The sequence below is a fragment of the Bombina bombina genome, chromosome 1 (genome assembly GCF_027579735.1).
Source record: "Bombina bombina isolate aBomBom1 chromosome 1, aBomBom1.pri, whole genome shotgun sequence".
In the NCBI taxonomy this organism is placed as follows: Eukaryota; Metazoa; Chordata; class Amphibia; order Anura; family Bombinatoridae; genus Bombina; species Bombina bombina.
In genome coordinates this window covers 1,030,994,443-1,031,007,702 of record NC_069499.1, presented here as the reverse complement: position 1 = coordinate 1,031,007,702, position 13,260 = coordinate 1,030,994,443, and the positions used below count along the sequence as shown (strand labels likewise).

General features: G+C 38.3%; 2 protein-coding genes across 3 annotated transcripts in view; both read right to left on the bottom strand.

The window, feature by feature from the left end:
- LOC128664454 (protein 4.2) overlaps positions 1 to 8,557 on the bottom strand; it is a 165,406-nt gene extending 156,849 nt beyond the window's left edge. Inside the window, exon 1 of the mRNA XM_053719290.1 lies at positions 8,423 to 8,557. Coding sequence (XP_053575265.1) covers positions 8,423 to 8,432 — 10 coding nt within the window. The 5' untranslated portion in view covers positions 8,433 to 8,557. The remainder of the gene's footprint in view (positions 1 to 8,422) is intronic.
- A 2,404-nt stretch (positions 8,558 to 10,961) lies between these two features.
- The window catches only part of LOC128640878 (protein-glutamine gamma-glutamyltransferase 5-like), a 125,594-nt gene continuing 123,295 nt past the window's right edge, over positions 10,962 to 13,260 (bottom strand). For both annotated transcript variants that reach the window (XM_053693331.1, XM_053693338.1), the window contains one exon: positions 10,962 to 11,540. In XM_053693331.1, the coding sequence (XP_053549306.1) occupies positions 11,393 to 11,540 (148 nt within the window). In that variant the 3' untranslated portion in view covers positions 10,962 to 11,392. The remainder of the gene's footprint in view (positions 11,541 to 13,260) is intronic.

The following is a 13,260-nucleotide window of genomic DNA, read 5'->3' as shown; positions in this document are numbered from 1 at the left end:
TTGACCCATTTTTCCAAAGGAAAGGAAGTTGCCTAATAATTATGCACACCTGATATAGGGTGTTGATGTCATTAGACCACACCCCTTCTCATTACAGAGATGCACATCACCTAATATGCTTAATTGGTAGTAGGCTTTCGAGCCTATACAGCTTGGAGTAAGACAACATGCATAAAGAGGATGATGTGGTCAAAATACTCATTTGCCTAATAATTCTGCACTCCCTGTAGTTCCCACTCCCCCAGGTGAAAAGTCTGTCTGCTCAGAAAATCCGCTTCCCAATTGTCCACTATTTGAATGTGGATCCCAGATAGACAGCAGTTGTGGGTCTCCGCTGGGTTACCTCTGTCATGGCCAAGGAACTCAGAGTTCCTCCCTGATGGTTGATGTAAGCCACTGAAGTTATGTTGTCTGACTGGAACCTGATAAACCAGGCTGAAGCTAACTGAGCCAAGGCCAGAAGAATATTGAAGATTGCCCTCAGCTCTAGAATGTTTATGGGGAGAACAGACTCCTCCCGAGTCCATGTCCCCTGAGCCTTTAGTGAGCCCCAGACTGCTCCCCATCCCAGCAGGCTGGCGTCCATTGTCACAATCACCCAGGTGGGCTGCGGAAGCAGGTTCCCTGGGAGAGATGTTCCTGAGACAACCAACAAGGAAGAGAATCTCTTGTTGCCTTATCCAGATGTAATCGTGGAGACAGATCCACATAATCCCCGTTCCATTGCCTGAGCATGCATAACTGCAGAGGTCTGAGGTGGAAACGGGCAAATGGAATGATGTACATGGCAGCTACTATCAGACCGATCACCTCCATACATTGAGCTACTGGCGGTCGAGGAGAGGACTGAAGGGCCAGACAAAAATTGAAGATCTTTGATTTTCTGACCTCTGTCAGAAGTATTTTTATTGATAGGGAATCTATTATGGTTCCCAAGAACATTACCCTTGTAGCTGGAATTAAGGAACTCTTTCCCAAATTCACCTTCCATCCTTGAGAACTCAGAAAGGATAACAACATCTTTGTGTGGGAGTGCGCTTGTTGAAAGGATGGCACCTGAACCAGAATGTCATCCAGATAAGACACCACTGCAATGCCCCGCAACCGGAGCACCGCCAATAGGGATCCCAGGACCTTTGAAAAAATTCTGGGAGCTGTGGCAAGGCCGAATGAAAGAGCCACAAACTGGAAGTGTTTGTCTAGAAATGCGAACCTCAGAAACTTGTAATGATCCCTGTGGATTGGAACATACAGGTACACATCGTTTATATCTACTGTTGTCATGAATTGACCCTCTTGAACCAAGGGAAGAATGTAACGAATAGTTTGTATCCCTGGGACATGATGTCCACCACCCAGGGATCCTGAGCATACCGAACCCAGGCCTGAGCGAAGAAAGAAAGTCTGCCCCCCACAAGATCCGGTCCCGGATAGGGGGCAGAGCCTTCAGGCTCACTTTGAGTCATTAACAGGCTTCTTAGATTGCTTCCCCTTGTTCCAAGACTGGTTGGTCCTCCAGGAAGGTTTGGACTAATCTTGCTTGGTAGGGGGAGGGGAAGGTTTACCCTTGAAGTTTCGAAAGGAACAAAAATTACCCTGATGTCCCTTATGCTTATTCCTCTTAACCTGAGGGAGGAAATTACCCTTTCCTCCCATAATGTCAGAAGTAATTTCAGCCAAGCCCGGCCCAAACAAGGTCTTACCCTTGTAGGGAATCGCCAAAAGCTTAGACTTAGACAAAATATCCGCAGACCAGGATTTTAACCATAAGGCTCTGTGGGCCAGTACGGTAAAACCAGAAATCTTTACTTCCAGCTTAATAACCTGTAGGGAAGCATCTGTAATAAAAGAATTGGCCAACTTAAGGGCATTGATCCTATCCTGGTTCTCTTCAAGGGGAGTGTCTGTCTGAAAAGAATCAGACAACACATCAAACCAGTATGCCCCCGCACTAGTGATGGTAGCAATACACACCGCAGGTTGCCATTGTAAACCCTGGTGAACATACATCTTTTTGAGCAACCCCTCCAACTGCTTATCCATAGGATCCTTAAATAAACAACTATCTCCTATGGGAATAGTGGTTCTCTTAGCCAAAGTGGAAATTGCTCCTTCCACCTTGGGAACCATCTGCCAAGACTCCTTGATAGAGTCAGCAATAGGGAACTGGTTCTTAAAAATAGGGGATGGAGAAAAATGGATACCAGGTCTCTCCCATTCCCTAGCAATAATCTCTGTAGCCCGATCTGGTACAGGGAAAACCTCCACCATGGAAGGTACATCAAAATACTTGTTTAGCTTGCTAGACTTCTTAGGATTGACTACGACCATAGTGTCGGAGTCATCCAAGGTAGCCAAAACCTCCTTAAGTAACACACGGAGGTGTTCTAGCTTAAACCTGAAGGATACAACTTCAGCATCAGAAGAAGGAATTACACTGTCTGAGTCTGAGATTTCACCCTCAGATGCTACCGAAGTATCTTACTCCTCAGACTTCTGGGAAGGAACATTCGGAACAGCTACGACTGTGTCAGAAACCTTACTCACATTTCCTCTTGCGCTTTCCCTGCAGCATGGAAAAAGCAGACAACACATCAGGTACCGCAGAAGACATGAGGGTAGCGATGTCTTGCAACATAACTCCAGGCAGAGTTTGAGAGGAAGTGCAGGGCACTGCATGTGTGGACGATAACATTTGGGACACTTGAGGAGAAAGCTGCGGCATATCTTGAACATTTTCAGGAGACTCCTGAACAGCATCCGCCTTAGACAATGTTGTCTCAGAATCAAAAAGTCTATCCCTGTAATTCAATGTTCTCTCAATACATGAAGAAGAGAAAGGGATTGGTGGTCCCATGTTAGCATCAAAACATAAAATACAAGTAACATTTTGCAGGGCCTCCTGGTCCATCTTTACCTAGAATTGAATAAATTAGAATAAAAGTACTAAATTATTAATCTGAAATTCCCACAAAAAAACATGTTACTGTGCCTTTAAATATAAAATGAAACAGCTTTATTTTTACTTCAAAAAACATGAAAAGTTGTTCCCAAACACCCCTGACAGCCTCCACACCACAGCTTAGCTTTGCTGAGGTGCCTACCTGCCTTGCTGAAAAACTGGAGACAATAGTGTTAGATGAATTCTGGACTCAATCCAGAGCGTTGCACTCAATGTCTGGCGACCGTAGTACACAAATTGCAAGCCGCAACCAAATGTCTCCCCTCCGGAACACAGGAAGATGGAGAAAGGGCGCACAACAGAAACCTTGCTGCCTCAGCTAGCCCCGCCGACTGTGGGTGTAACAAAACTAACCTCCCGACCGGCATGATTATCACTCAAGCAAAACGCCAGGAGCAAGTAAAACACACACCACCTCCTAGACTGGAACATATTAACTGAGCTAATGTCCCCTTGTCCCCAGTGCCTGCAAACACTGCCTTACATTATCCCCTAACCACAATAGGATCAATGTATCTGGTGTCCCATTCAAATGAAGTATTAAAATGCCATATTTTTCCTTAAACTGCTCAGAAAAATAAAAATAGCACTTACCTCAATATAATCTGCCCGGCAGCAGGGCAGCTCACTAGGTTTGAGAGGCATGCTGCCTCAGACTGAGTAATCTTAATCAGGCTTTCAAGTTAGGGCAGCATTAACTACTTGGGAGGCCCAGTGACATGCACAACGGCTACACCCCAGGAGAAAGCGGAACAAACTTCTTAAAACTGATTAATAATACTAAAATCTTGATTGAAGAATCTTCTTCCAGACACCTAAACTGTACCACCTCCTTGCTCTTAATGTAGGCAAAGAGAATGACTGGAAGGGAGGTGATATTTAACAGCTTTGCTGTGGTGCTCTTTGCCTCCTCCTGCTGGGCAGGAGTGATATTCCCAATAGTAATTAGAGATGATCCATGGACTCACTGTGTCATTAAAAAGAAATCCAGAGATAAAATAACAAAAAGTTATTTATCAGGAACATTTTAAATGAAATAAAACCTACAATACCCAGATTGCAAAAGTTTGAACACCCCAAACAACTAATACTTCGTGAAAGAACCTTTGCATTTATTACAGCAGCAAGTCTTTGTGAATAAGTCTCTTTAAAAAAAAAAATTCAAGTTCCTTCAAATTGCAAGGGGATCTCCTGTGTATAGCTCTCTTTAGATCATTACATAGGTTTTCAATGTCATTGAGGTCTGGGCTCTGACTGGGTAATTTCAATACTTTGATTTTTCTTTTTTGAAGCAATGCCTTGGTCGACTTAGATGGCTTGGGGCCATTGTCATATTGGAAAGTGAAATTGCTCTTCATCTTCAACTTTCTGACAGGCCCGGGGGTTGTGATCTAACAAATCTTGCAATTTGGAGCTATTCATCATCCCATTTATCTTGACAAAAGCCCTGATCCAGCTGAAGAGAAGCAGCCCCAAAGCATGATGCTTTCACCACCATGCTTCAAAGTTGCTATGGTGTACCTTGGAGGATTTACTTTATTGACTTTGCACAAAACATATCCTTTACAATTTAGGCCTAAATGTTCACCCTTTGACTCGTCACAACATAGTACATTTTACCACATGGTTTGGGGTGAATGAATTAATCTTTTGGCATAATTTAGATTGTCTTCGATGTTCATATTTGTAAGAAAAGTTTTCCGTCTTGCCACCCTAATCCATAGTCCAGAAGTTCAGAATATGAGAGACAGCGGTCACATGCAAGGAGTGACTCATAGATGCCAGAAATTCCTGTAGCTCCTTTAGTGTTGCTATTGGTCGCTTGATAGCCTCTGTGATACATTTTTTCATCATCCTCTGATCAACTTTATAGGATTGTCCTGATCTTTGCAATGCCTCTCTGGCGCCACATTTTCTCCACTTATTGATGATGGTTTTGACAGTGCTCCATGGTACCTCCAATCCCTTTAATATTCTTTTATATCCCTATCCTGATTGGTACTTTTCAACAATTAGCTCTGGCAGTTTCTTTGGCAACTTTTGTGGGTCATGGCTCTCCCAGTAGAATGCAACCCCAAAGATTTAGCAAATCCTACAGCAATAGCTGACTTTAATTTGGGTTTAATCAGAATCACTTTAATTGATGGGAAGGGTATGCTATTTATCTACAGGCATTGGTTAACTGTGAACACAGCTTCAGCCCCCATTATGAAAGGGTGTTCAGACTTATGCAATCAGGCTGTTGTAGTTTTTTTTTTAATTATTATTATTTAAAATGTTCCTAATAATTAACTTTTTTTCCCCTGGAGTTTAGTTTGTTGGAAGATCACATTAGAGATGGCAAGTATGACATTTACATTGTTATTATTTCCGTCTTTGCAGTTCAAAAACCTGCAATTTTATAAGGGTGTGTAGACTTCTATATCCACTGTATGTTTATGGGTTGGTAAATTGTAGATACAGATGTAGGGGCCAAATTATCAAGCTCTGAATGGAGCTTGATGCCCCTTGTTTTGGTTCGCCGGAAACAGAAGTTATGAAGCATGTGTCCGCCTGCTCTGAGGCCACGGACAGAAATCAACCTGATCAAATACAATCAGGTTAATTGACACCCCCTGCTAGCGGCCGCATATCTGCTGGGGGCAGCATTGCACCAGCAGTTCACAAGAACTGCTGGTGCAATGATAAATGCCAACAGTGTATGCTGTCGGCATTTATCAATGTGCAGTGGACATGATATGCTACTTCATATAATTTCCGCTCGCACTATGTTAAATTTATCCTGTAGTGTAGAAGTTTGTCTCCCTGTGGTATTTGTTCTTTTAATTTTGTCAGTAAATCCTTACCAGGCTGGTAATTGTGTCCCCTATTATATTAAGTCTCATGTAAATAGCTGCAAAATATAGCAAATAGTGGTGTGTGTGCACCAATAAACATCTGTCTAATCTCTGATATCACCACTAGGGGCGCAATCCTAGCATTACGTTGTTTTCTCCCCACAACTTTTCCTTGAATAATTAAAAAAGAATCTGAATATTAAAAAATCATTATTCAAATGTTGATTCTCATAAACATAAGTGCACATCTATGAGAACATTCAAAAGGTAACAATGATTGTCAATTTGATGTTTGCATCATATGCTTAAAGGTATTTGAAGCACACACATTTTCTTTTGTGAATCAAACAGAACATACAATTTAAAAAACAAATCCAATTTGATTTGTTCCCATGGTGTTCTTTGTTGAAGAGATAACTAGATAGGTGCCTAGAGCACTGCATGCTACCATATAGTGCTCCAGATACATGCACGCTCCTGAGCGTACATTCCTGCTTTTCAACAAAAGATACCAAGAGAACAAAGAACATGTGATAATTCAAGTTAGAAACTGTTTAAAATGATATGCTCTTTCTGAATCACAAAATATTGGGGTTCAGGTCCCTAACTCATCCCATACTGTCTAATCTATATGTCATATGCAATTATAATACTAAAAGCTTAACTCTTGACCTGTGTCTGGCTTAGCCCAAACATAGGCAATGCTATTATTTATAAAGTTTGCTATATTTATATACTGTATACTAATATATATATATTCTTTTTTAATGGGGATATGCTTGTTTACAAAATGCACAATTTGTAGCAAATACATTTGTTTGATGCTGAATGTGTTTAAAACAAATAGGAGTAAATTGTAAGGGGTACCTAACAGCTTTGGTAATGTCTGACTAACAATAAATTAAAATAAATCTCTCAATTGCCCATGGTACTTTTCTTTTTATTAAAGCAGTATCAGGTTTTCGTGACTGTTTGCACACAAGTTAAATTCACACAAGGTGAAAGTAAATGCCAATGCGTGAGTACAATACAATTTACGCTAGAATTATTATTGTGACTTCAGAGCTCTGGTTAACTGTTACGCGAGTCAAAAAAGTGACACAAAACACAACAAAAATACATTTAAAATACAGTTAAACTCATAATAACACTATCTAATAAAATTATTCAAAATAATTGCAATAAAAAGTTATGTGTTCAAAGATATATATTTACAGACATATATACAGATATAAACACATAAATACATACATACACACATGTTTACATATTAATGTGCATTAGAGCTCTTTGTAGTCAAGTAGATGATTTATGCACTATTCAATTGTAATAAGTATCATACTGTGTATTTACTGTAAATATTTCACATTCCAATGTTCTGTACATAGTAGAATATGTTCTATGTATTTTTAAATAGATATTCCTATATATAGCTGTATATATCTATACCTACACATAATCATGTATATATATATATATATATATAAATATATTTCTGCAAACATCCATCAGATGTATATTTAAATATCTCTTTAAGAATAAATAGAACATATTCTGCTATGTGCAGAACATAGTATTTTCAAATATACAATATTATCTTCTTATGTTACGTTTTTTAATAACTGTGATCATGTTTGTGCGACTTGTGTTTGTTAGGTTTTTTTTCAACTTTTCTGGCTCCATTGAAGACTATTGGGAATGCGATTTTGCGTTAGCGACTTCTCAAACTCTATTTGTTACTGTGACTTTGTGAACATGAGAGCGCAAACTTTTTACTTTCAACTTGCAATATGAGTGTGAATCTCTGAGCGCAAAAAAAAAATATTGTAGTGGTTTAAAAGCTTGATCGCAAAATACCGATCCACTTGAAATCTAGCCCTATGTTTACAACATACAAAAAAAGTAGAAGAATATAGTAATTTCACACAAAATACCTGCCTTTCAAATCTCTAAAAAAGAATAGCTAATTTGTAAGGTTTATTTATGCTCTTACATAAAATATGTGTATATATGTAAGACATTGTAAAGAAGATCCTTTAAAAACTGGAGAATTTACTTAATAATATATACTATTTCATTTTTGCAAAGAGAATTAAATCAAAGAGCAACATTAATTTGTAAAATATTTCTCTCTTATTAATTTTAGTAAAATTATTTCCTGTCTGTTTAATATATTTACTGGTATTCAATGGTATTTTATTGATATAGTTCATAGTTTCTTTATTTTAAGCTGTATTACTGGCAAGATTTGTGACAGCTAATGTAATGGGTGTATAGTTGTAGTAGCGTAATACTTTCATGCAAAGGACTTCTTTCTGTTGAGTAAATACACTACGTGACATAAAGAGCTCTCATATTTCTCTGTCTATCTAAATACCTTATTCACTAATTGTAAATAATTAAAATGAATTAGAGAGGATAAATACCTCTCAGTGGGAAGTTGTCAATTCACTAAATAAAGATGAGGCAGACTGTGTTGAAAGTGTCTGTAGAATAGCATAGGGACTGCAATGACTGGATGGTGCTGGAAGGGCATTTAATTAATCTAACCCACTAGATATCCATTGAATCTGTCTCTAACCCTCTGCTACTACTACTGAAGGGGTTCACCTTCTCATCTCACCTTGTTTCATGTTTCCTGTAGGTGATGGGTCCCAGTAATTAGCAGACTTTTCTTGGAGATCCAGGCTTGCTTTTCATGCAGTATACCCCAGAAATGACTTTGTATAGAGGTTTCTGTAAGCGTTTTTATCTGTCATTTACACCTTGTTATCTGCAGAATGCCTTGTGTGGTGCTGTGTAACTGAAAAGAGCAGGGGCAGTGGGTGTAGTCATGTTTTTTTTTTCTTTCAATTACTGCGTCATATGGGAATTCTCTGCTAAGTTTTCATTGTGCTCATCAGAGTGTAGCTTGAAAAAATTAAAAAGTTGCTTCTGAATACACATTTTGTTGGGGTTTGCATTATTCCATATACTTGAACACACTGGAGAATGAGAAACAACACTATCAGCACAATTTTATCTATACAAAACTTGTGTTAGCTGTTTGTTAGCACAGTTTAAATGGCTTGGCAATTAAGAGCAGTTCAAGGATACTCCTCTTAAAATGTCTGGTAGAAACCATGTTCCTGGTCTCCATTTCTGCAGCCAGTTAGTGACAGATTGAAATGAGCTTGTGCTCTGATCTAAACAATCACTATGTAGAATGTAAATTTAATAATAGAAGTAAACTGGAAAGTTGTTTGAAATTATATGTTCTCTCCAAATCATGAAAGAAAATGTTGAGGTTTCCTATCCCTTTAAGTATTTTCATGTGTTTTGGTATGCAAACTAGTAGGTGATAATTGTTTACTTCAGATCACAAAAAGTGCTGTCACATTAAAAAATTTAACTACTACACCATTGGTTAAACAAAAATAGTACATTTCCATTTAACCCCATAAAGAAATCTTCTGGATCTTTAACCTTTTAATGCCATTCTGACATTCTATTCTGTCCTAACCGCACCAGGCTTTTGCGCCGTTAGGGTGGAATAGAATGTCCTAGCACTTTGGCTGTCCTGAAGCCAACGGCACTTCCAGGATGTGATCCCAGCATCATCGGGATGCCTCCCCCGATCCGATCCCATCATTGAAATCTTGCGATCGCGTGCCTGAAGGCTCGCACGGAAACTGGTGCATTAGGCACAATACGGGCCGTGATAAATCGGCACCTTAGTATTGTTTAAAATTGTAATTGTGACATTTTTGTGTGGTACTATATATGGTTAAATGGGAGTGTACTAATTTTGTTTAACCAATGGTGTAGTAGCTAAGGTTTTTTAATGTGAGAGTAACAGGTGAATGACATTATCTATGATTAAGGTGCACAACCGGAATGCATAAAATATTCTCTCTTACACACCAGTCTTGTTTTCTACTCTTGATACATTTACATTTTTTATTTTTCTGAATTTTTTTGGATGCTTCTATGAATTTTTATGCACTTTCTCAAGAAAAAATACCCTGCACTATTGATTGCACTTCACATGTAATCTAGCTCATTGTGGGACATTACATTTTGGACTTAGTGTGGTTTATAAAACATACTTTAGTTTTAATTTATCTTAAATTATATACTGTATCTCCATTTTATAAATGTCCTGTTTGAGACAGTTCTATTAGAATGTTGGTTACAGTAGTATTCACTAAAACATGAGTAGGTGTCACAGTAACTCTCTATTTGACATGTACAACTATTAAATAATCCAGATAAATAATGCTCATGATTTGTTGTAATCTCCTACAACACATAGTAGAACAAGTGATACCAAACAACAGAACCTTTTATTTAAAAAGATATTTTAATTTTTTTTTTTGTTTTGTGTACATAGTATTATAGTAACATTGCTGTTTTTACCATTGCATATTATACATCATACTGCTGCCGAAAGACTGTTGAGGGGATATTAATCAGGGGGGTGTTATGCATAATTGTTTTTAATTTGGATTGCTATTTACATACAGGTGAAGCCTCTTCCTGGTTGTTAGAATTCAACTACATTCTATTTCCTGATTTGTCTTTTTTCTTTACAATCGATAGAAAATACAGACTATCTTTGAGTGTCACATGGCAGATTACTGCTGTGATCTCATCATGGAATATGGTACTCTTTATTATTCCAGTGCAAGAATTTCTTGTCTCCCCATATTCCATGGTTAAAACCATCTTCCCCCTTCTTTAATTCTTTTTCTTCTATCTCACCTCCTCTTTCGGAAGAAGAATTGAAAGATGAGATTCAACCATATCTCTAAACATTTATTTTCTCATTCTTTCCTCTTCATTTCTTTTCTTTTCCTAATTTCTTCTCCTTTCCCAACCCTTTCCTTCCTCTTATCCTTGTCTACTATGCATATTATTGGGTACCCAGGGTTACCTATCTTTATATAGTAAATGAAGCAAGAATTCTACCGTGTATGGTTTCTGCTTATTAATTCTTTCGGTGTGTATTATATTTAGCAAAAAACTGGAAAACAGTGACTACGGATTCCTTTTGTATGTACGATTTCCAGTTACCAGTGGTACATTTTGACCTAGAAGTTTTGTCTAGTTTTTATAAATTATGTGCTCCTGATTTTTTCTTGTGTGTGTAATAACAGATCATAATTAGTCAGTAAAACACATTGTTTCACAAGTGTAAAATTTATTTAAAAATGGCAAGTTTTTCATTGACAAAATATGACAAAATTGTGATATAACGTGCTCTTGGTGTGAACACATCCATTCAGCTGGCTCTAGCATATAAAAGCATATAGAAAAAAAGAATTCTAAGCATCCTCATCTTTGTGAGCTTTACAGTCTCTGAAATTTACCCTTCAGGATAGCGTCCCTTCTCCACTTTCTTGTAGTCTGGGACACATCTGTGTTTACTATGATTGACATTGTCCAGTGCTGGTTTTTATTTACTTTGTATCCTGGAAAAGCTGTTACATACATGATTAGGTCTACTAAATCAAATAGAGTCATAAGTCCCATACACCAGGAGAAGACTGTGGGTTTACCCACTTTGACCTCAGAGAATTCATTTATCCCATCCAGTCCACATAAAATAAACTTAGAGTTTCACCATCACACTCTTGAATCCCTTGATGTTCTTGAACTTGTTGCTGCTGAAGTTCACCTGTAGCTGTTTTGGGCCACATTTAAAGGGAACCATTTCAAATTGTAGAATGGACTTTTCTCTGGGCCCCATGGTTCCAACACTAAAAGCAAAACATAGAGATTATAGTTATGGCTAAAAATAAATGACCAATGCTAAATCTATGCATTTTCAGACCACGGCATGATGGCTGAAACTATGTTTGAAAATAGGGGATGCTGGTGATGTAAACATCTGAACCCATAACTGCAAATTCCCCTCCTCTTGGATCCTCAGATTCTAAGGAACTGATTTATCATGGCCCAAATGGGGCCAAATACCCCTGTTTCAGTACAAGCTCCTTAACTCGTCCGCCGCCTCTGAGGCTGTGGACATCAATCCGCCCGATTGCATACGATCGGGTTGATTGACACCCCTTGCTAGCGGACGATTGTCCGCAAATATACAGGGGGCGGCATTGCACAAGCAGTTCACCAGAACTGCTTGTGCAATGATAAATGCCGACAGCGTATGCTACAGGGTATGCTACAGTGGATCATGTCCGCCAGACAAATGATAAACCGTCCCCTGAGCCTTTTTTGGTAGGTGTATATGGAAGGTGCAAGTTATTTCTGTAGGGACTAATCTAATTTTTTAATAAGGCCTATGTATCAAAGGTCTTGCGGACCTGATCCGACAGTGCTGATCAGGTCCGCAAGACCTCGCTGAATGCGGAGAGCAATACGCTCTCCAAATTCAGCATTGCACCAGCAGCTCACAAGAGCTGCTGGTGCAACGCCACCCCCTACAGACTCGTGGCCAATCGGGAGGTGTCAATCAACCCGATTGAGTAATTGTGGCAATTCCTGTTCGCCTGCTCAGAGCAGGCGGACAGTGTTATGGAGCAGCGGTCTTTAGACCGCTGCTTCATAACTGCTGTTTCTAGTGAGTCTGAAGACTCACCAGAAACACGAGCCCACAAGCTCGATACGGAGCTTGATAAATGGGCCTCAATGGGTTAGATTATGAGTGGAGCGCAAACATTTTCATCCAAGCGATAAGCTGTTTATTGTGAGTGTTTGCGCTCATCAGGCTTAACACAATCTCGATTTACATTAGAAAAAAGGTAGGCAAATAGCTTTAACATTGAGATACATACATATACATGTCCAAACATGTATATTTATGTATGTATATATATATATTTATTTATATGTGCATATATGTATTTACAGACATATATACCAGATAAACACTAAAATTAATATGTACACATATATAGAAATAGTGCATTGGAGCCCTTTGCAGTTAAGTAGATAAAAACATTTAAAAGCATATTTATGCAATATTCATATTTAATAAAGGTTTTAACTATGCATTTAGTGTTAATATATTTCACATTCCAGTGTTCTGCAAATAGCAGAATATGTTCTATGTATTTTTAAATAGATAGTCCTATATATATATCTGTATATATCTATACCTATATATAATCATATAGATATATAGGTATTGATATAAATTGTACCAAAATACCATCATATACATATAAAAATATTTATTTATGAATAAATAGTACATATTCTTGAATGTGAAGAACATTGGAATGTGAAATATTCACATTTTATGTTGGGTTAGCGCACATGAGAATATGCGATCAAGTTTGCGCGAGTGTGGGGTGTATTCTAAGTTGGTCTTTTCGTGCTTGTCGGGTTAGCGGCAGCGCATGAGCGAAAACAGTTTACTTTCAACTGATAATAAGAGTGCAAACTGTTGGGCGCAAAAAGCTTACTTCTAGCACAATTAACGCTCTAGTGGGAGCAGTAAGTAGCAATCCACTTGTA